This window comes from Rattus norvegicus, chromosome 1 (genome assembly GCF_021556685.1).
Source record: "Rattus norvegicus strain SHRSP/BbbUtx chromosome 1, alternate assembly SHRSP_T2T, whole genome shotgun sequence".
Taxonomy (NCBI): Eukaryota; Metazoa; Chordata; class Mammalia; order Rodentia; family Muridae; genus Rattus; species Rattus norvegicus.
Genome location: NC_141534.1, coordinates 253,792,054 through 253,812,452, shown reverse-complemented (window position 1 = coordinate 253,812,452; position 20,399 = coordinate 253,792,054). Strand labels below are relative to the sequence as shown.

The 20,399-nt window shown below is 50.3% G+C and overlaps 1 protein-coding gene across 2 annotated transcripts in view; it reads left to right on the top strand.

Annotated features, from left to right (window-relative positions):
• Slit1 (slit guidance ligand 1) overlaps positions 1-20,399 on the top strand; it is a 147,609-nt gene that overhangs the window by 100,290 nt on the left and 26,920 nt on the right. For both annotated transcript variants that reach the window (XM_087587285.1, NM_022953.2), the window contains 12 exon segments: positions 3,369-3,532; positions 4,176-4,199; positions 4,346-4,490; positions 5,330-5,404; positions 5,569-5,712; positions 8,520-8,663; positions 8,950-9,116; positions 12,027-12,159; positions 12,911-12,979; positions 15,206-15,277; positions 16,916-16,987; positions 17,742-17,813. In XM_087587285.1, coding sequence (XP_087443411.1) covers positions 3,369-3,532; positions 4,176-4,199; positions 4,346-4,490; positions 5,330-5,404; positions 5,569-5,712; positions 8,520-8,663; positions 8,950-9,116; positions 12,027-12,159; positions 12,911-12,979; positions 15,206-15,277; positions 16,916-16,987; positions 17,742-17,813 — 1,281 coding nt within the window.

The window sequence follows — 20,399 nt, the reverse complement described above, 5'->3', positions numbered from 1 at the left end:
CCCTGAGGCCGAGCACTGGAGACCAAGAGTTCCCACTTAGCCACTCAGCGTTCAAATGAAGGGGTTGAGTCACAGTGCAAGCGAACAAGCCAAGATAGCTTTGCTGAGGTGCGACTCACACACATCAAGTTTACCTCTTCTAAGAGAGCAACTCAGTGGCTCAGTAAATCCACAAAGCTGTCCACAATTCAGTGCTGGAAGGTTTCCGTCAGCCTCCCTGATTTCTTGTGCCCATTTCCAGCTCAGCCCCAGGCAGCCTGTGGGCTGTGTTCCCATCTGGGGACTGACTTTTCTGACTGTTTTATAAGGCGGAGTCATGCAACAGGCTACATTTGGTAACTGACTTCTTTTGTGTAGCAGAATGTTTTGAGGCTTTCGAATCTTCCGTGTTTTCCTTGATCTGACTCATAAGAAAATAGAGACAGAAGAGTGGCTTTTGTTATTGACAAACAATGTTCAAGGTGTCAGAGGAGCCAAGTATCATTCACTCCACCCGGATGAAGTGTTTTCGGGTCATTTCCAGGTTCAGCTGCAGTGAACACCATTGCTGGGCGTGCTGGCTTACAGCTCACCGTAGATCAGTGTTTCCCAGAGTCACTGGGTCACACAACGAGTTTACGGTTAGTCAAGGAGCTTCCACGGGTCTGCAGCACAGCACACACCCTTCACCACGGTGCCGTGCCATACCCAGTGCTGTCCTAGCTTCAGCAACACTCTGAATTGTGTATCTTTTTTTTTCTTTTTCTTTTTTTCGGGGCTGGGGACCGAACCCAGGGCCTCACGCTTGCTAGGCAAGCACTCTACCGCTGAGCTAAATCCCCAACCCCGCGTTGTGTGTCTTTTGAAATCGTCTGATTGTAGCCACGCCGTGGGTATGAAGTGGTGTCTCCCTGTGGCTTCCAAGCCAGCATTTCCTTAATGGTGAATCTTGTCCACTAGAATGTCTGTTGCTAAGGGCTTCTTTCTCCCTGTCATTCCTTATGTGTGAGGAGATTCAGGGCTGTCTCTTTCCACTGTCAGAGTGTCTGCCACACTCAGTGTGTAGCCACAGGGACACATGTGTTCAGGTGTGTCTTTTATATGGAGAATGTCCTTCTGTCCTCCCCAGCTGTGGTGCCCCTTGGAAGTGTTAAAATATCCGATTTGAGGACGGTGTCTTCCTCTGGTAGAGCTCTTACCCAGTTTCCCACAAAGCCCTGGATTCCTTCTCCAGCAGAGCACACACCCATACACACAAATCCAACTCATGTCAAAACCTTCAAGTTTGTACTGAAACCACTGATCTTTCCTGGGGTGAAAGACTGCTGGAAACCCTGCTGAAACCACTGGCCTACGGTCAGTTCAAGTTTTCTAGGTTGTTTTATATCCGAACGACTCATTCTCAAAAGCCTCACATTCTGGCCTGTCACATTGATTGGAAAGCATTGTCTGCCTATGCTGTCAGTCTAGCATGGGCAGGGTGTACCAGGACACAGACTGGGGTGAGGGGAAGCTGGGAGGTCCCCTTAGCAGACCCCAAATCCTTCCATGTCTCAAGCAGTTCAGTCAGTCTGGCAAGTCAACATTACATCCTCTTGCCCACTGAGTGGGATGCAGAGGTGGGGAGGGACCTGGAGATAAGAAGAGAAGACTCAGGCAGGCAAAGAGGGAGAAAGCTGGGTCAGTGCAGAGCCTGTTCAGCTTCCCAGGGCTGAGAGACTGGGCAAAGGAGCCGTTGGATGGGAGGAAGGGTGTCCAAAGTCTAGACTGAGCCGGGTACAGACCCTGCCCCAGGGTCACACTTAGGCTCTGAGAGCACAGCGGTTCCTAGCAGTGGGTCATAGCTTGGATGATGACTCTCAGTTGGAGAGGTAGCCCTGCCCTGCCCCGACCCCATGACCCTTCACACCTAGTTCGGTATTGTGTGTAATCGTTCTGACTCAAGGGTGGGAGCCAGGACAGGCCCAGGGGATACTGTCCCCTGGCTGTCTTCATTCTGACAGTCCTCTCTGAAGGACATGCTCAGAGGGACAGTGCCCAGATGCAGGTCTGTAGGACTGCTGTTGGCACGTTTCAGAAGTGGTGGGTCTGGGCTTGACAGAGAGATGGCTCCGTGATTAAGCGTGGTTACTGTTTCCGCAGAGGCGTTCCGTTTTCATCACTCCACACCAGGCGACCCACCTCTGACCTCCTCAGACATCTGCACACAAGTACACATGCCCATAGGGACATGCATACATATAATTAAAAATGAAATAAATCTTTTAAAAAAAGAACCGGTGGCTGACTTGCTGGGGTGGTATGAAGGGTAGCGGCCACCACTGTTAGCTGCTCTCCACACCTTTGCTTCCTCACCAGAAGCAGGAAGCTGGCAGGGGACTGAATAAGCCTCTTCAGAGGTTACCTGTCTGCCGATCTTTCCTGGGGTGAAAAACTGCTGGAAGGACGCAGATGTTTCTTGGGCCAGGTGAATGCAGACAGACCCAGTCTCCAGCCCTGGTCCCACTGCTTTTCAGCATTGCGGTGCAGGGGACGGGCTGCCTGAGGCTGTAGGAGGGAAAGAAACCCAGATCACAGACTTAGGGAGGCCCAGAGGCCATGTCTGGCTTGGTGTTCTGTCCCCTTAGCTGCTTCATCAGGAAGGAGCAGGCTGGTCTGTCAGTCTCTCCGCCCTGTCTCTCCTCATTCATGCTCATGAGATTTTTTTTTTATTGGATATTTTTTTATTTACATTTCAAATGTTATACCCTTTCCAGGTTTCCCATCCAGAAGCCCTCTATCCCATCTTCCCTCCCCCTTCTTCTATGAGGGTGTTCCCCCACCCAACCACCCACTGGGGGGGTGGGGGGGGTTGAGCCTTGGCAGGACCAAGGGCTTCTCCTCCCATTGGTGCCCAACAAAACCATCCTCTGCTACATATGCAGTTGGAGCCATGGGTCTGTCCATGTGTACTCTTTGGATGGTGGTTTAGTCCCTGGGAACTCTGGTTGGTTGGTACTATGGTTCTTATGGGGTTGCAAGCCCTTTCAGCTCCTTCAGTCCTTTCTCTAATTCCTCCAATGAGAACCCCATTCTCAGTTCAACGGTTGGCTGTGGGCATCCACCTCTGTATTTGTCATGCTCTGGCAGAGTTTGTTAGACTTTCAAGTCAAAGAACAGAGAGGGGGATTGGCAGAGGGACAGAGAGGCTTGGGGGGAGTGAGGCTGGCTCTTCAGAAAGCTGCAGTCTCCACTGAAGAGTCCTTCCTCTGTGAAGGACTAGACAAACACAGAGGTCCTCCCTTTCTTGTGGCCACAAGCACTGACCTAACCCCAGATGGTTACAGAGCCTTGTTTGGGTATAGGTCAGCAACCCTGGTCTCTGACAGTCCATTTCTTCCTTTGGACAGGCATCTGGCCCAGAACCCTTTCATCTGTGACTGTAACCTCAAGTGGCTGGCAGACTTCTTACGTACCAACCCCATTGAGACAACTGGGGCCCGCTGTGCCAGCCCCCGGCGCCTTGCCAACAAGCGTATCGGGCAGATCAAAAGCAAGAAGTTCCGGTGCTCAGGTAAGGGCCACCTATGTCTCCAGTGGGCCTGTGCACTTAGTGTTGCCCAGCAAACTTAGCTCTTAGCAAAGATGTCCTCAGGCACTTTGGGACTTGCTAGGGCGGTGTGGGCCTGCATTTGTCTTGGATGGGATGGTTCCTCTGTCTTGCCCATCACTTTATCACGGCCTTGGGGTGGTTGGCTCAGTGAGGCTGTGGATGGAGAGCTTCCCATCCCTCTGTTCTAGGCCAGTTCTTCTGTGTGTCACTGTGTTTGAGGCTTAGGACGCGTCTCAGTGAGTAGGAGACCCTTCTAGAACCAAGATGGAGAAGTGGCCTCAGTATATGCAGCCCACTTGGCATCTGGCCGTGGGCAGTTTGGGTCAGCTTCTGTTCCTGGGTGTTTGGTTCAGGAGGAGCCTGGTGCCACCCCTACCTTGACCCTATCGTAAGGTTAGCACAGCGCCTGTGTATGTTGTGCAAATGAAAGCTTTATTTGGCCTGGGGACATGAGTGTTCTGTAGGAAGACTTTCTACATACAAAGATGGGCAGAGGAGAGGCGTCTCAGGCAGGGTCCCAGCTGCATTCCTGGGGTGCCTTCCACGGGGCATGGGCTTGCCCTGGCTGCTCCTATAGCCTGGTGCGTTTGCTTTTTTTCCCCAGCCAAAGAGCAGTACTTCATTCCAGGTAAGGGGAGTGGGGGACTAAGGCCAGCTGGGGATAGGGGTGGGTATGGCTGCAGTAGAGGGAAGGCAGGGGTGGGGCGTGGGGGCTGAGCCCTAGGCTGCTTGGAGCCTACTCAGGCCCTCAACTCTGCCGTGCTCTCACTACAGGGACGGAGGATTACCACCTGAACAGCGAGTGTACGAGTGACGTGGCCTGTCCCCACAAGTGCCGCTGTGAGGCCAGTGTGGTGGAGTGCTCTGGCCTGAAGCTCTCTAAGATCCCTGAGCGAATCCCCCAGTCCACGACTGAGCTGTGAGCCCTGAGCTGCCCACCCTCCCCCTGTGCCTGGCACCCATTAACCTACCTGAGTCTCTGTAGGGTTCCCTTCCCAGACAGTTCTGTGTGGGGGGTCATGGGAGACACTGGCTGGAGCATGCCAGCTGATAGTTTTGGCAAGATACAGCCCTCATCCATGGCCTCTGCTCCTGCTTTCCTGTCTCCTTTGAAAAGTCTTAGGCATCCAGGAATGGTCCCCAGCCTGAACCATGACTGGCTTTCCCTTAAGGATACTTCAGTAGGGAGACAGGGTCCTTAATCTCAGGCCAGGGCTTAAGTCATCCCTTAACTGCTATTTATCTAAAAGTTTGAATCTGTGTGCCCGGGTCTGCATGTGCAAAATTCCACACACATTGCTCTTCTATGTGTGCAAATTTTCATTCTTTTTTTACGAGTATTCATTGTTTAGTGCGTGCATGCATGCATGCATGTGTGTGTGAGTGTGTGTGTGCGTGCGTGCGTGCGTGCGTGTGTGTGTGTGTGTGTGTGTGTGTGTGTTTTCATGTCATGGTGCGTGTGTGATCAGAAGCCAGCTTTTGTGAGTCAATTCTCTCCTTCCGTCATGTAGAAGAGGACGGAACTCAAGCAGGTGGCAAGCGTCTTTACTAAAACAGCTTGCTGTCCCTTCATTACATTTTTAATTTAAAAAAAAATCTCATTTACCACCCCCTCCCTTTTGCTCAGTGTAAGGTCCAGCTTTCCTGCAGAATGGGCTCAGTTGGCCTTCTGTCTGCATGCCTGCCGTCACCTCTACATGAAAAGCGTGTTTAGGTTGACCACATGTGTGTGTTTGTTCTTTTCCTTGCCTTTCACAGACGACTGAACAACAATGAGATTTCAATCCTAGAGGCCACTGGGTTGTTTAAGAAGCTCTCACATCTGAAGAAAATGTGAGTTTCCCGGTGGTGGGAAGGTCAAGACGCTGGCGCGGGATGGACAGGGCAGTGTGCAGAGGACCCACTGGGAGCAGGGGTGGGGTTCCTACGTCTGAAAGTAATGAGGGAGGACTCCTGGATGCAGAGGACTTACGGTCCTCCCCTTCCTCCTCCCCCAGAAACCTGAGCAACAACAAGGTGTCAGAGATTGAAGACGGGACGTTTGAAGGCGCCACCTCCGTCAGCGAGCTGCACCTGACCGCCAACCAGCTGGAGTCTGTCAGAAGCGGCATGTTCCGGGGTCTAGATGGCTTGCGGACCCTGTGAGTGAGTGGGGTTGGGGGTGCATGGATAAGCCACAGCATGGGCTTCCCCCAGTCTCCACCATGGGAGGGTGGGGACCCTGAGGAGCCTGTCCAGTAGGACAGACGACTTCATGTTCTTACCGAAACCAATCCTCATGTCCTTGGGATGTAGACTGGCCCCTGGCAAGGGGGTGACGAGGTTGGATCCCCACAAGTGTCCTGTGATCAAGGCTGCTGGGATACAGTTGGCATATGCTTGGGAGTGACCAGAACAACCACAAGAGGGGTGGTTGGCTTTGAGGGGACCCTGTTTGTATGGATGTCAGAGCAGAGATGTTCCTAGAAATTCTGGACTCTGGCTTGGAGCCAGCCAACCACTCAAGACCTTGGGAACCCATTGGAATCTTACATCACCACTCCATGACCACTGGAGACCTCCCTCCCCTAAGGCAACCCTGGCTCTTCAGTGTCCAGGAGAGGGGGCTATGTCCTGTTGGTCTCCACAGACGTCCCCTGTCCTGGCTGTCCAGCCCAGAGTCACCTGCGGCTGTGGGACACACTTGGTCTCTACTCATTTTAGAATAGACGGCTGCAGGTGCACAGCGGCTGCCACTCAGGAGATGCAGCCCTCGGGGTCAACTGCCCGGGGTTTAAGGCCCAGACACACAGCAGAGTAGAGTTTTGTTGTCTGTAGTTTGTAATGTGTAAATGTGTGTGGGATGCCTGAGGAGTTTTGTTAACGGTGTGTGTGTGTGTGTGTGTGTGTGTGTGTGTGTGTGTGTGTGTGTGTGTGTGCACGCACGCGCATGCTCACATTTCCAGTCTGTTCCTGTTTATCTAGTCCCCTAGTCCCCTCCCTCTTACATCTGCCCAGTCCCCCTTGGGTCCTGGGCGAGATGTAACCAGTCACGTGTGTTCTTCTGAGGAAGGTCAGCAAGGAGAAGAGGGACATGGGAAAGGTCAGTGTGGGGACAGAGGCAGCAAAAACCCAGGAGGGACTGTGAAGTGTCTACAACCCCAGGGTTACCCAGTGTCATGGTTGGTGTTGATAGTGGACCTCCCATGCTTTATCTACATATAGCTTTATACTCACAAACATAATACACACACGCACATACACACAGATCATAGATAGACATGTGTAACCATTACCACAGTCTGTGCCATACACATAACCAGCTTCCCCCAAAATTCTTACTGTCCTCTCTATCACCATCATCATCATCATCATCATCATCACCACCACCACCACCACCACCACCACCACCACCACCACCACCACCACCACATCTAATCAGCTGGGGGGCAGTGGCAGCACACACCTTTAATTCCAGCACTGGGGAGGCAGAGGCAGGTGGATCTCTGAGTTCAAGGCCAGCCTGGTCTACATAGTGAGTTTGAGGACAGCCAGGGCTACACAGAGAAACCTAGTCTCAAAAAACAACAAAACAAACAAAAGAAAACACATCTCATCGGAAGACAAGAGAGTTATCTCAGTGGCTAAAAGTACTCATTGCTCCTACAGAGGACTAGGGTTTGAGTCCCAGCGTCCACCTGTAACACAACCACCGGTAACTCCAATTCTGGGTGATCCACCACCCTCTCCTGGCTTCTGTGAGCAGCTGCACACATGTGGCCTAAGTGCCAGCAGACACATATACACACAATTTAAAAAAAAATTATCTAACGTAAGATACAACTCCTCAGCAAAATTCTAAGTATATAATGTAGTATTGTTTGCTAAAGGCACTGAGCCACACTGGCATTTTATATATTACATATTTATTTATATATGTAATATATAATATACAAACACACATATATACAGACATATGTATAGATATAAATAATAAATAAATATAAGAAAATATATAGCACCTCCTCTTCCTTTTCTTCTTCATGTGTTCTCCATGTAACACAGTTAATCTTGAGTTTGGGGTCACCCTGCCTCAGTCTCCCAAGTTCTGTGATTACAGGCTTATGCCACCACACCCAGATCCCAGATATATTTTAATAACGTAGTAAATTTTGTTTAACCATCTGCTTTTCCTCCAACGTGGGACCTTTCAAATACCGAAGGTCTTTAAAACATAATTATTTTTTTATGCAATTACTAGACGTTTAGGCTATTTTAAATTCTGTCTTGAGAAATGCCGTGATTGTGACCGTGATTCAAAGTTCTGCACACATCCCTGAGCATTGATGCAGTGAAGTCCTGAAGGTGGACCAGCAATGGGAACAGAAAGTGCCTTTGTGGGCAGCCCGGGGCAGCTCAGCACACACTTCCAGAGAGCCCTCCCTTGTTGTCTTGCCAACCGTGCATGCCCACCTTCCTGCTGTGGCCCAGGCTGGCATTACGACGATTATGTTTTAATTTCTCCTCCGATTTGACAGGCAGAAACTGGGTGTTACGTAGGTGTCCTTGATTGCGGGCTAATCAGTCTGACACGCTTCATGCGTGTTCGAAGTCCATTTAAATGTCTCCAGGAATCACCTACCCTCTGCTGGCTTGGTTTCTGCTTTTGTTTTTGGCTGGGGGGTGGTGGTGGTGGGAATTAGTGGAGTCTTGGAGGGTGAGAAACAGGACCAAGGCATTGTTCCAGATAGAGATGAGAAAGAAAGACGTCTGAGTAGAACTAGGTGTGGCTCTCCCTTGACCACAGTGGTCCTAGCAGGTGTCGGTCTGAGAAAATGGCCTGGGGCTGGGGACACCCTCTCACGGCTGTTTGGAAGCCATGGATGGTTTTTAAGTTGGATGGTGGCTTCCAGACTCTCGAGGGTCATTGAGGGGTTCTTCCTCTTCTCTCACCGCCCCTCCTCCACAGGATGCTGAGGAACAACCGTATCAGCTGCATCCACAATGACAGCTTCACTGGGCTGCGTAATGTGCGGCTCCTGTCTCTTTACGACAACCACATCACCACCATCTCCCCTGGAGCCTTCGACACCCTCCAGGCCCTGTCCACACTGTAAGTCCCAGCCCTGGAGGACAGGTGGGCTGCTGGCTCCGATTGGGGAAAGCCTGCCTCCTACCCCAGCCACAGGAGGGACCTCTTGGGTCTCACTTTTGAAGAGCGCCTTCCGGGAATCATGGGTCCTTCTGGTTCTTCCCGTCGCTAGTGCTTTCTCTGGTCCTAGAAGTTGGTCACTTAGGATATTATTAGCTGTCTGGGGCTGTGCGATCAGAAGAGGACCCTGCCAGGCTCACTGAGGAAAGAAAAGTGCCTTCATAACACATGCCCTGCCCCCTTCCAGAAACCTCCTGGCCAACCCATTCAACTGCAACTGCCAGTTGGCCTGGCTGGGGGACTGGCTTCGGAAGAGGAAAATTGTGACAGGGAACCCTCGCTGTCAGAACCCAGACTTCCTGCGGCAGATTCCTCTGCAAGATGTGGCCTTCCCTGACTTCAGGTGTGAGGAAGGTAACTTGTGGGCCGTGCAGGGGGCATAAGATGGGGCTTGGCTGAGGGGCTGGGCAGGCAGCACCCTAGTGGGCCCTGGGGAGGGAACAGGAGACACTCTAGCTTGGAGCTGCTGCTGTGTAATGGTGTATGTGTGTTTGCATATGTGCATATATATGTGTATATACATATACATATATGCACACATATACATACATATGGAAAACATGGATAAAGAGAATAAACATGACCTCTTATTTCGTCACACAGAGAAAAATAGAGTAACTCCTCAGTTCTTTTTCCTTATAGAAATACATTTAGCCCACAGACCAGATCCAGGCTCCGGGGGGTGCCTTTCAGACCCAGTAGGAGTCCCCTGAGTCCTGTTCTCCACTTGTGGGAGGCTTGGTCACTCTGCGTTCTAGTGTCCTGTTCCTCTGAGCCCCTCGTCCCTCTCTGTGCCCACTGTCTCACCCTTCTAGCCGGGTGTTGCTTCTCCTCCACTTCTTGCAAGGGTCACACACCGAGGTTTTCCTGGGGTAGCACGGCAAGTATCTACCTCCTTTGTCCCTGCTCTGAAGTGTCAGTCAGCACATCTGCTGCCACAGCAGGCTTTCTCGGGCAGATGCTACCTCTCGGATTCCTCTGCTGCTGGATGCTGTGCATGTGTCTCTACTCTCCATGCCCTGGCTCCTCCTGCCGTTCCAGAGCACACCTCTGCTCTGAAATTACCCTAGCCAGGCCATGTGGGGATGAGGGAGAGACCAGAGAGGGTCCCAACTATCACACCAAGGAAGACAGCTAAGGCATTTTTCCAAAGAAAATCTATGCGCTTTTCTAAGAACGTTATTATTTTCTGCTTTTAAAGTTAAAAAAAAAAAAAAGCAAAACCAAAAACCAGCCAGACATGGGGCCATGAGAGAAAGGAGAGTTCAAGGCCAACCAGGGCTCTGTAGTAAGAGCCCAACCTGCCCCCCACCACCCCAAGGAAGGAAGGATGGACGGACAGAAACCACCATATGGTTTGTTTTCATCATACTGCTCACACATACATTTTTAAAAAGATTTATTCATTTATTGTAAGTACACTGTAGCTGTCTTCAGACACTCCAAAAGAGGGCATTGGATCTCTTTACAGATGGGTGTGAGCCACCATGTGGGTGCTGGGATTTGAACTCAGGACTTCTGGAAGAGCAGTCGGTGAAGAGCACTGAGCCATCTCTCCAGCCCTCACACATACATTTTATGTTTTAATTTTTTATTGTTGTTAATCCCTACTTTTAGGAATTAAGATACTGCATCTTGATCATATTCTCTTGCTATTGGCTGGCTTTTGAAAACACTGTTTTGCTTGAACAGTCCCTTTGGGGCTGGGGATGTGGATCCATTGGTGAAGTACTTGCCTTCAAACGCAAAGACTGACTCTCATCCCCAGAACCCATGTCTTTTTTTTTGTTGTTTTTGTTTTTTAAATAGCCATGGTGGTGTGTGCTTATAATACCAGTGCTGGGAAGCAGAGACTTGAGGACTCCTGGGGCTCACTGTCCAGCCAGCCTAACCTTCTTGGAAAGTTCCAGAAATGACACCCAAGGTCATTCTCTGGCTTCCACATGGGTGCCCCACACCAAACACACACACACACACACACACACACACACACACACACACACACACACACACACATGCATTCATGTGCCAGTCTCCTTTTCACTCAAAGACAACACACCACTATTCCTTAAGAACAAGAAGGAATGATCAGGAGATGGAGAAATCACCCTTGTACTCCTCTGCATCCCAGATTCCCAGCACCCCGCAGCCTCTGTGGCTCTGCAGTAGTTTTCCTGATCCCTGCTATGTGTTTGCATGTGAGGACACACCCAGGACTTTCCAGGTCCCCTGCAAAATACTTTCATCACGCCAGCCTGGGGAACTTGGTGTTTAACCAACCTCCCCGGTGATGATTTAGCGCCCCGTGCTGCCAGGAACCCTGACAGAGATAATTCCTTCTGAACAAGTGTGATGTTCCCTTCAGAACAACTTCCTAGGAAGGAAAAGGTGTGAGCATTTCTTTGAGCTTTTGCTGCTGGGGCAGTGCGACCAATGGCCAGGAGAACAGCTTCCAGAGGCTATCTGCCTGCAGCCTTGACCCTGTGCTGCCCTCAAGGCCAGGGAACTTGGCCTAGTTACTTAACCACCCTGGATCTAGTGCCACCATCTTTAAAAGGGGTCCACCGTAGCACACCTGCATGGGGGTGTTCTGAGGACCCGTAAGTTCATCTCTACTTACAATGCAGCGACTAAATCCCATCAGCTCCTCTAACTGAGGCACTGTCTGCAGAGGCTTCCTGCTCTCTCCTCATGCTCGAAACAACTCTGACCATTGACCCTGCCGCACCCCATCATAAGAAAGGTAGACACACAGAGGGCTCCTCACTGAAGAAGCTAATGATGAAGGAAGGGGTCATTAGCCCTCAGCAGCCAGGCCTGGGTCTCAGCCCCAATATGCCTCATCAGTCAGCATAAGAACAAGTCGTTCACCCTGTCCAGATCTCAGTGAAGTAGAAAACCATTTGCCTCTTCGTCCGTCAGATTCCTGAAATGGGCCAGGTACTACACGGAGTGCTCGACTTCTCCAGTGTATCCCAAGGGGTGATGGTGTTGCCAAGGGGAGCAGCTGGACACAGTACCTCTGTGGTGACCGTGTCCTCCTCTGCCTGGGGCCACCTTGGGTCTGTGGCAGGAGAGATGACCTCAGATCTGTTGTAATCTGGAAACTGCTCCAGAAGTCTTTGTTCCTGTTGGTGTTAGTAAAAGAGGCTGTGCTGGTGGCCAAGGCTGTATCGGGGAAGAGCTGCTGCTCTGAGGGTTCCAGAGACTTTCCAAATGGAACCAGGTCCCTGACTGACCAGCATGTCAAACCTTCCTCCCTAGGCCAGGAGGAGGTGGGCTGCCTGCCCCGCCCACAGTGCCCCCAAGAGTGCGCCTGCCTGGACACCGTGGTCCGGTGTAGCAACAAGCACCTCCAGGCTCTGCCCAAGGGCATCCCCAAGAATGTCACAGAACTGTAAGTAGCCCTAGGCTTACAGTCTGTTGGTCTGTGAGTCTGACCTGTGGGACTTGGCAGTGGGAGGGGACACTGAGGAGTGAGGGTTAGCCTAGAAAGCCCTGGAAAGGCAATGACCTTCCTCTAGTCCAGTGGTTCTCAACCTTCCTAATGCTGTATACAGTTCCTCGTGTCATGGTGACCCCAACCATAAAGTTATTTCTGTTTGTTACTTCATAAATGTAACTTTGCTACTGTTATGAATCGTGATGTAAATATCCCACATGCAGGATATCTGTCTGATACAAAACCCCTGTTTTGACCCCTAAGGGCTCTGGTCTCTTCTCTATAGCTACTTTATGACAAAGTCATGGTGAGGGCTCTGATTTTAAAATAAAGTGTAGCCTTGCTTCTTCCCCCACCTCAGAATGTTTGTTGGGAAGACATTGTTGATGTCTACACACAGTGCCCTTCACGTGATCAACTGTGCTTTCTACAGCAAATCCTTAGTCTATATCCCTGTAGTGAAACTTCTACTCCAGGAGCACTGGGCACATAGAACTCATGCTGCCTTTGCCTAGCGGCCTCTCAGGAAAGGCTGTGTTTTTTCTTTTCACCCTTGAACCAGCTGGGTGTGAGGCCCTCACCTTCCCCACACCAACACTCAACATTGCACTGCACAGGTTCACGGCTCACGGTGTCTGAGCTCCTGGGTGCCCGTGGGTGTAAATGCGTGTGACAGATTCTCTCTCCTCATGTGTTCTCTTCTCAGCTACTTGGATGGGAACCAGTTCACACTGGTTCCGGGACAGCTGTCTACCTTCAAGTATCTGCAGCTTGTGTGAGTATCCATGGCCCTTGAGGACCCCAGGCCTGCCTGGCTAGGAGAACCATTGGCACCTAAACACTGTAGTCCCACCTTTCCAAGAATCTCCCAGTTGTGGGCAGATGCTTTTAATAAATCCTGCCTGTTGCCCCATTCTTCAGGGAACTCCTATACTCAAGAGCTGTTTTGCCACCTGGTGGCTAATCTTGGAATTGCATCTTTTCAGACCCCCATGGGTTGGGCCCTCGCTCTGCCCTCACCAACTCCCCAAACCTCTCTGTAGGCTGGTAATTATTGTTGTTCTGCGTGGCCCCTGCAAGGGATGAATAGAGGGTGATACAGAGTTTCTCAGTTCAACCCCTGTCCCCCAAACCAGCTGAAAAAAAGCAGCTACCAGTCTGCTTTCTTAGAGAAAAACCTGCCTTTCTGCCCTGTGGGAGTACTGAAAATAAAACCCCTGGATAATAAGGTCAACTGCTCTTAGCTTCCCAGTGCAATTAGTTCCTCCTTTCAGTTATTTTTGTCTGTGTATTAGCCAGAGTCTGTCAAAGAAGTCCAGAGAGCACTCCATCACAGTGGGGCTTGGCACAGAGCTCTGACCAAGTCAATGTCAGTCTGAGAACTGCTTTTAAAGAGCTTGTTCTCAATGTCAACTGAGACCTCTTGTTGGCGGGTTTGTTCTTAGACAAGGAGCAAGAGTAGAAGTTGGCATACTGCTTCTTTCACTGAAAAAGCTTCGCTATGAGAACCCTGTTGCCACGGGCTGGTGGCATTCAGTTCAAGGCCTGGCCACTTCGCACAGTGCTGGTTTACAGAACTGTGATGCTCCAATTAGTCTGTCTTTGCTCGAGGACCAATGTGCTTTGAACATTTCGATGGAGTGGAGGACGAAATAGTGGCTGGTGTCAAGAGAGAGACTTCATTCTACAAGTGCCCCAGCCTTCCTTGTGGCCTGACCCTTGCCAGTAGCCCAGATCTACATGAGGACAGGGGCAAAGATTGGGAACGTCAAACTAGCTGCTCCTGTTAGGCTGCCCCGCCGGTATGGAAGACTCCATCTCCCCGTCACTAGGCAGGAAGGGACTTCTAGAAATAAGGAGGGTTGGGATTCTGTAAAGGCAGCTTCCTGGGTGCTGAAGGAAAGGCCTGCTGTTAATATCTTTTCAGAGCCAAGAGCTGTGTGTACAAGGTATAGCAGGCAGATTGGGAGGCCCCAAGGTCATGCATCTCCCTCAGACGGTCTAGGGAAGGTGTGGAAAGAGGTCAGGGGCTGCCTAAGTTGCAGGGTGCAGTAATGTCCAACACAGGCAGCTGAAGGTGAGGGCTTGGATGGAAGGAGAGCGCAGTGAACAGAGACTGAAAGCTGGTGAGAGGAGAAACCACACGTGGATGCTGGCCTGGTACAAGCAGGAACTTGGGGAGGGGACAGATGGGGAAAGTGATCCGGGGCCAGGCCACGACACCAGCGGTAGAGGTAACATCAATCTTAGTCTCAGGCTACTGGGCTGAGGAAGCACCAGGCAGAGCTCCACTGAGGTAGGACGCCAGGTGGAACAGTGCTCTGGGAAGGAACAGGCTGGGGTCCAACGGATGCACCATCAGCTCAAGACAGCGAGGGCAGCCAGGGTGGACTGAAGGAGTGCAAAGCTGGGAGCTTCCCTCCTGAGGCTCGTGCCTACCAGGGATTAGAAGATGGGGCCACAGGGGAGGAGGACACAATGGGGGTAGGTGGAGGGGTGTGTAAGAATGGCCTTCTGTACCTAACATGGCCGTTCACTGTAGGAGAAATTGCACTGATGGGTGGGGCCTAGCCCTGCTCTGGTCAGCTGGATGGCCTTGTGTGGGTTAATCACTCTGAAGACTCCAGCTTTTTATATGTAAAATGGGTTCTCACACCATCTTGTAGGTTTGGCCGCTAGTGTTCTAGCCACAGGGGAGGGTGCTTCCCAGAGAAGGGGCTGCTAATTCTGGTTGGTGGACGTTGGTCAGTGCCCTCAGAGGGAGCATTTGTATTGCAGAAAGGGTCAGGAGCCAGCTGTACCTACAGAGGGGAAGTGAGAGGCAGAGAAGGAGCCTAGTAGTCGATTGCAAATCCAGTGTGTTCCCACATCCTCACCAGACACCACTGGGGAAGGGCCAAGTGCAGATGGGGGTGGGGCGGGGGGGAGGAGAGGCTCCGGGAGCCATCCAGGGGCCAGGCCTTCTTTCTTTACAAACATCGATGTTCTTGCTTCTTTCCAGCGACCTGAGCAACAACAAGATCAGCTCCTTAAGCAACTCTTCCTTCACCAACATGAGTCAGCTGACCACACTGTGAGTACGGCGGGGCCAGGCAGGCGTGTGGAGGTGGCAGCAGTTGTGCTGGCATCACTGGGATCACGGGCACATACCCTTTCCCACCAGAGAGGGGCCTGAGAGCCTACAGATTAAATAACACCCAGGATTTTGGCCATCATCAAATGTAAAAACAAAACAACTTTTACTGTGAAATACAACACACGTGGTGAATCTACACAGCGCTAGTTAATGCCTGTGACCAAGGTCTTGGGACATTTATAATAGCCAGCATGGGCTGTCTTAGGACACAGGCACAGCATTTGCAGAGGGTCTGATCTCACAACATTCCGAGCTGAGCACAATCCTCACAGCCATCAATAGTAGAGTGGGTAAGGAAGGTACAGTTCAGGCTTATAGGGAATAGTACACAGGCATGAACATGGCTATGTCGTTACCACGGGAACTGATCACAAGGACAGAGAAAACAAGCCAAATGTAAAAGATCTTCCCAAATGATCCAACTCCCTGAGTTATACATCTTATGCTGGGAACTGAGGCCTTTCAAACTTAGATCAAACCTGAGGGCCAGTAAGGAAAGGGCCTGGCTTAGCCAGCTTCAAAGATCAGAGCATGAGCGGAGGCCAGGAAGGACTGAGCTGGGTCTCCCACTTGCACCTGTGGATCAGCTCATGCCCAGCCTCATCATGATAATCTGACGACTCGCCCATTCTTCTCTGGAAAGATTTCACTGGGAATGGGCTTCCATGAGCCTGGTTGTGAAGGTCACCTCAGCCTACAATGGTGTTTCAAACCCTACGTCTCAAGCTCCTCCAGGGGCATTGGGTGACATCTGAAGATATGTGGTTGCTACAGTGTGGAGGGAGGATGCTGTTAGCATGCAGTGGCCAGAGGCCAGGGAGGCCACAGCTCTCCCTCAACACCTGGAAAAGCTCCACAGCCTGGAGCTGTTGAGCTTGACAAACCCAGGACTAGGCGATCTCAGCAACTAAGAATACAGCGTTCCTCTTTTGCCGTGGACAGTTCCCTTCACTTGGATTTTTAAAAACAATTATATGTATTATAATAATTAATATGCAACAAACATCCAATATTCAAGAATAGACATTGATAGCCGGGAGTGACGACCCAACCTCAGCACTGAGGCAGAGATTGCCATGAGTTCAAGGATAGCTAGGACTATAGCAAGACCCTGTCTCAAAAAGGATATAGATTTTGGCCAACTTTTCTATAACCACAGTACCAGGAAGCCCTCACCACAACCTGAAGCTCTGAGGTCCCCCTCCTCTGCTCTTGGCTGGCCCCAGGGTAGGCTGCACGGTCAGATTCTCATATAAAGAGATTCGCTTTGTTTGGCGACTCAGCATAATTAACTCTGCGATCCTTCCACACATTGGTGGTTCCTTGCCTTGTGCTGCCAGTGGCATGCTAGCCAGTCTTCGTATCTATCACAGAGTCAGCTCCCTCACCAATCTGCCTGTATGCCCAACGTAGAATCTTTTGTGGGTTAGCATGTGGGTTCTAGAAACACAACCCTAGTACAAATACTACTAAGTAAGTTAATAACATGACCTCAGAGCCTCAGCTTGCTCACCCATAGGATGGGCTAGGAATGGTCCTTCCTCTCTGCCACAGCTTCCTCCTTCCTCCCTGCAGGATCCTCAGCTACAATGCCCTCCAGTGCATCCCCCCTCTGGCCTTCCAAGGACTTCGTTCACTGCGCTTGCTGTAAGTCTCTCCCGACTCATTCTTCTTGGAGACCTACCCCATTACCCCAAGACCTACCTATCCTACACTCCTGGTGACAGAAATATTCCCAGGCCTGGAGCCCCAGCAGGGACAGTTATATCCAATGGTGGAAGCCGAGGATACTCTCATTCAGATCCTTTAGAAAAGCCAGGCTATGAGTGGGAAGTGACCCAAGAGGCGACCATCACCTTAAGTTGAATTTGTATAACTGTTTATGATATGCCTAAGATAAAGGGGCCTTTTCTTTGCACAAGAGGCTTCTGTTCAGATTTAAAATGTTTGTTTCCAAAGATCTGTGAACCTTTTCTACGAGTTCTCACAGTGAAGTTTTGACCAAAACACTCTGTTGTGTCTGTTATGATGGCTCCTGAACCTATCAGAAGCAGGGTGACATCCCTCCAGCCCTAATTTACAGCTGGCTCTGTTAATCTTCTCTGTCTCCAGGCTAAGAGAGAGGGCCTGTGTGCCTTCATGTCTTATTTATGATATAAGCTCAGCGCTTGAGCTATTTAAATGGTAAAATCAGCCTTCCCAAAGTACAAGGGCATAGCACAGCCTACCTGGACTCTAAGGGCTCCTTTTCCCTTTCTGGGGCAGCAGATTAGGGTTGCTGGGCTGGGGACTCCCCACTAGCAGGCACCCATATGTCCATTCGGTAAGAGCTAGGATGGTCCTCCTTCAGGCACCCCGCTCTCTCCCTGGACCTGTCTCCAGTAGCATCTTCTCTCCTCAGGTCTTTGCATGGCAATGATGTCTCCACCCTCCAAGAGGGAATCTTTGCAGACGTGACGTCTCTGTCTCACCTGTAAGTAATGCCAGCCCAATTCTCTGAGTCTTATTGAATTTAAGCAGAACTTGGAGTCTGAAGGAGACCCAGCTCCTCAAGCCACCAGAACGTGTTGCCTTTATCCTGGTATTGAGTTTGGGAGTTTTCCCCAGGTACTGTCTTGACCTCTTACACCCTCAGTAGTCCCCAGGGACTATGAAGGAGAACAGTACGTCAGCAAGTGGTAGCAAGCATTTCTTGATTGCTTGAACTGTTACCTGACAGAGTGACTTTCCTTCACCCAAATAATGATCCCACAACATGGGCGGTGTCTCCTTGCTTTACACATAAGGAACTAGGGCTAGGGAAAGGGAGATGTTTGCCTGATGCTGCCTGGCTGGTGAGGTGGTGGCTCCCATCCCAGTGCCCATGCTTTAGACTATTCTCATGTCATACGTCTCACCTCACACCATGGGGATGAGCACCAGAATATATCTGCCAAAGAGGTAAAATTGCTTCCGTGACGACTCTTTAAAAGCATATGGCTGGGGAGATGGCTGTCAGTAAAGTGCTTGTCGTGCAAGCATGAGCACCACAGTTTGACGCTCCAGAACTCACGTAAAAATCTGGGCATGGTAGGCTGTCCTTGTAATCCTATAGCTGGGAGGCAGAGACAAGCAGATCCCTGGGGCTCACTGGCCAGCCTTGCCTACTTGGTGAATTCCAGGCCAATGAGAGACCCTGCCTCAAAGGAAAAGTGTGTGGACCTAAGAAACAACACACAAGGGTGTCCTCTGGCCTCCAGATGCACATGCACATACAGATGTGCATACAAACACTCACAGGCAGACACACCACACACACACACACACACACACACACACACACACACACACACACACACACTACACACAAATAAAAAAGGGATCCATATCTCAGAGTACAGAGTTTCTATTTGAAGTGATGCAAACACTTTGGAAGTGGGTAGTGGAGATGGTTGCCTGGGGCTGGGTACAGTCTGCATTTCCAACTTTTACACTGAATATATTAAAAGTGACAAGGTTTATTTTCATGTATTATATATAAAACAACGAAGAGATTTGTCCTCAACCCTAGAGATTGGGCCTTTGAAGAAAAGACACGTTCCTGGCATTTCTTGGTACTTTTGGCTGTGGCGTGCACATGGACTGTGGCTTGATCACATTGGCCATTTATCTCTGAGCCCACTCCACACCCAGGGCATGAGTGGGCAGGCATCAGAGAACCTTCATATCCCAGTGTTTCTCTCAATGTTCCCTCAACCATCTTGGATGTCCCTGGTTCTGAGAATCATATTTCCCATATTTTAATATGTAAAGTCAGAGTGAGGTTAACACAGGTATTGCCTTCATACGTGTATATATTTTAGGAAGCTTCTACTTGTTAGGTGTTGTTGTAAAATTATAAAATATAAAATGCTGTCTTTTACCCCCCACTAGGTCTGGCCCCTCAGTGCCCCAAGATAGCTGATATCTTAATCTCAGTCAGCAAAGACTCTCACCCGCTCTGCTCCATCCCATATCGCACTACCAATGGCCTCTCTCTGAGCCTGGCAACAATGTCTCTATCCATCCAGTTCCCAAGGCAGGGTGCCACCATGTCAGAAATATTCATCTCAATTCTATGGTGGCTTAATGTCCCAGCCGCCACACACTCTTGAACTTAAATCGCCACAAGAAAGAGCACACAACACAATAACCTCTGATCCAATTGATAGCGGGGACCCAGTTATTCAGGGTCCCGAAGAGGCTTTCTACCTGTGGGCCAAAATGGGGGTGAAGAGAAGAAGGAGACCAAGCAAAGTTCTGTTGTCAAGGTCTCGTTTATTGGGATGAACGTTACAGCTTTTAAGGCTTTCAGGTAGGGGGAGTGTCCTTTGTGAAACACAGAGGAGGGGGAGGTGCGGATATAGGTAGTGATAGCTGGAGGCAAAGAGGTCAGGCGGTAGAAGGTAACAGGTATCTGCTAAGGGAGCTGAGGCATCCCTTGAATGTTATCTTCCTGTGCCATAAATTCATGGGAGAGGCTTTCATTCAACAATCTTAAGACTTATGGCAGTCATCTTAGGGGTGAGTCTCTGTGGCCAAACAGTCCAGAGTCACCTAGACACTTTGAACCATGCAGTCAAAAAGTGGCTAGGCCCAAATCCAATATGGCTCCGTGCAATTGATAAGATATAATTGCCACCTAAACATACAAAGCCCTGTACACAGTCATCCCTTAAGAACATTCATAACAACCTGTAAATACACAGTGGAATCTTAACATCCGCCTCCATGTTCTCTCGGCGACTTCCTCTCTCCAGTCTCCTTCCGTTCTTCCAGTCTCCTCCTCTTCCCTCAAACTTTTCTCCCACCCATCCTTCCTTCTCGTCCAATGACAGGCCTCGTTCTATCTTGTACCTGCCTTCAGCTGTTTGTCACCATCCTACAGTTATGTTTCCATATGACCTCTCAAACGGTCCTTAATTGTAGCTGTCTCTCCCATGTCCTCTCCCATTTTATTTTTTCTTCCCTGTGCCAACTCTATCCTCCTGTTCCAGACCCTGTCCCCCATCCATAACTACATCTTCTACGTACATTTCCT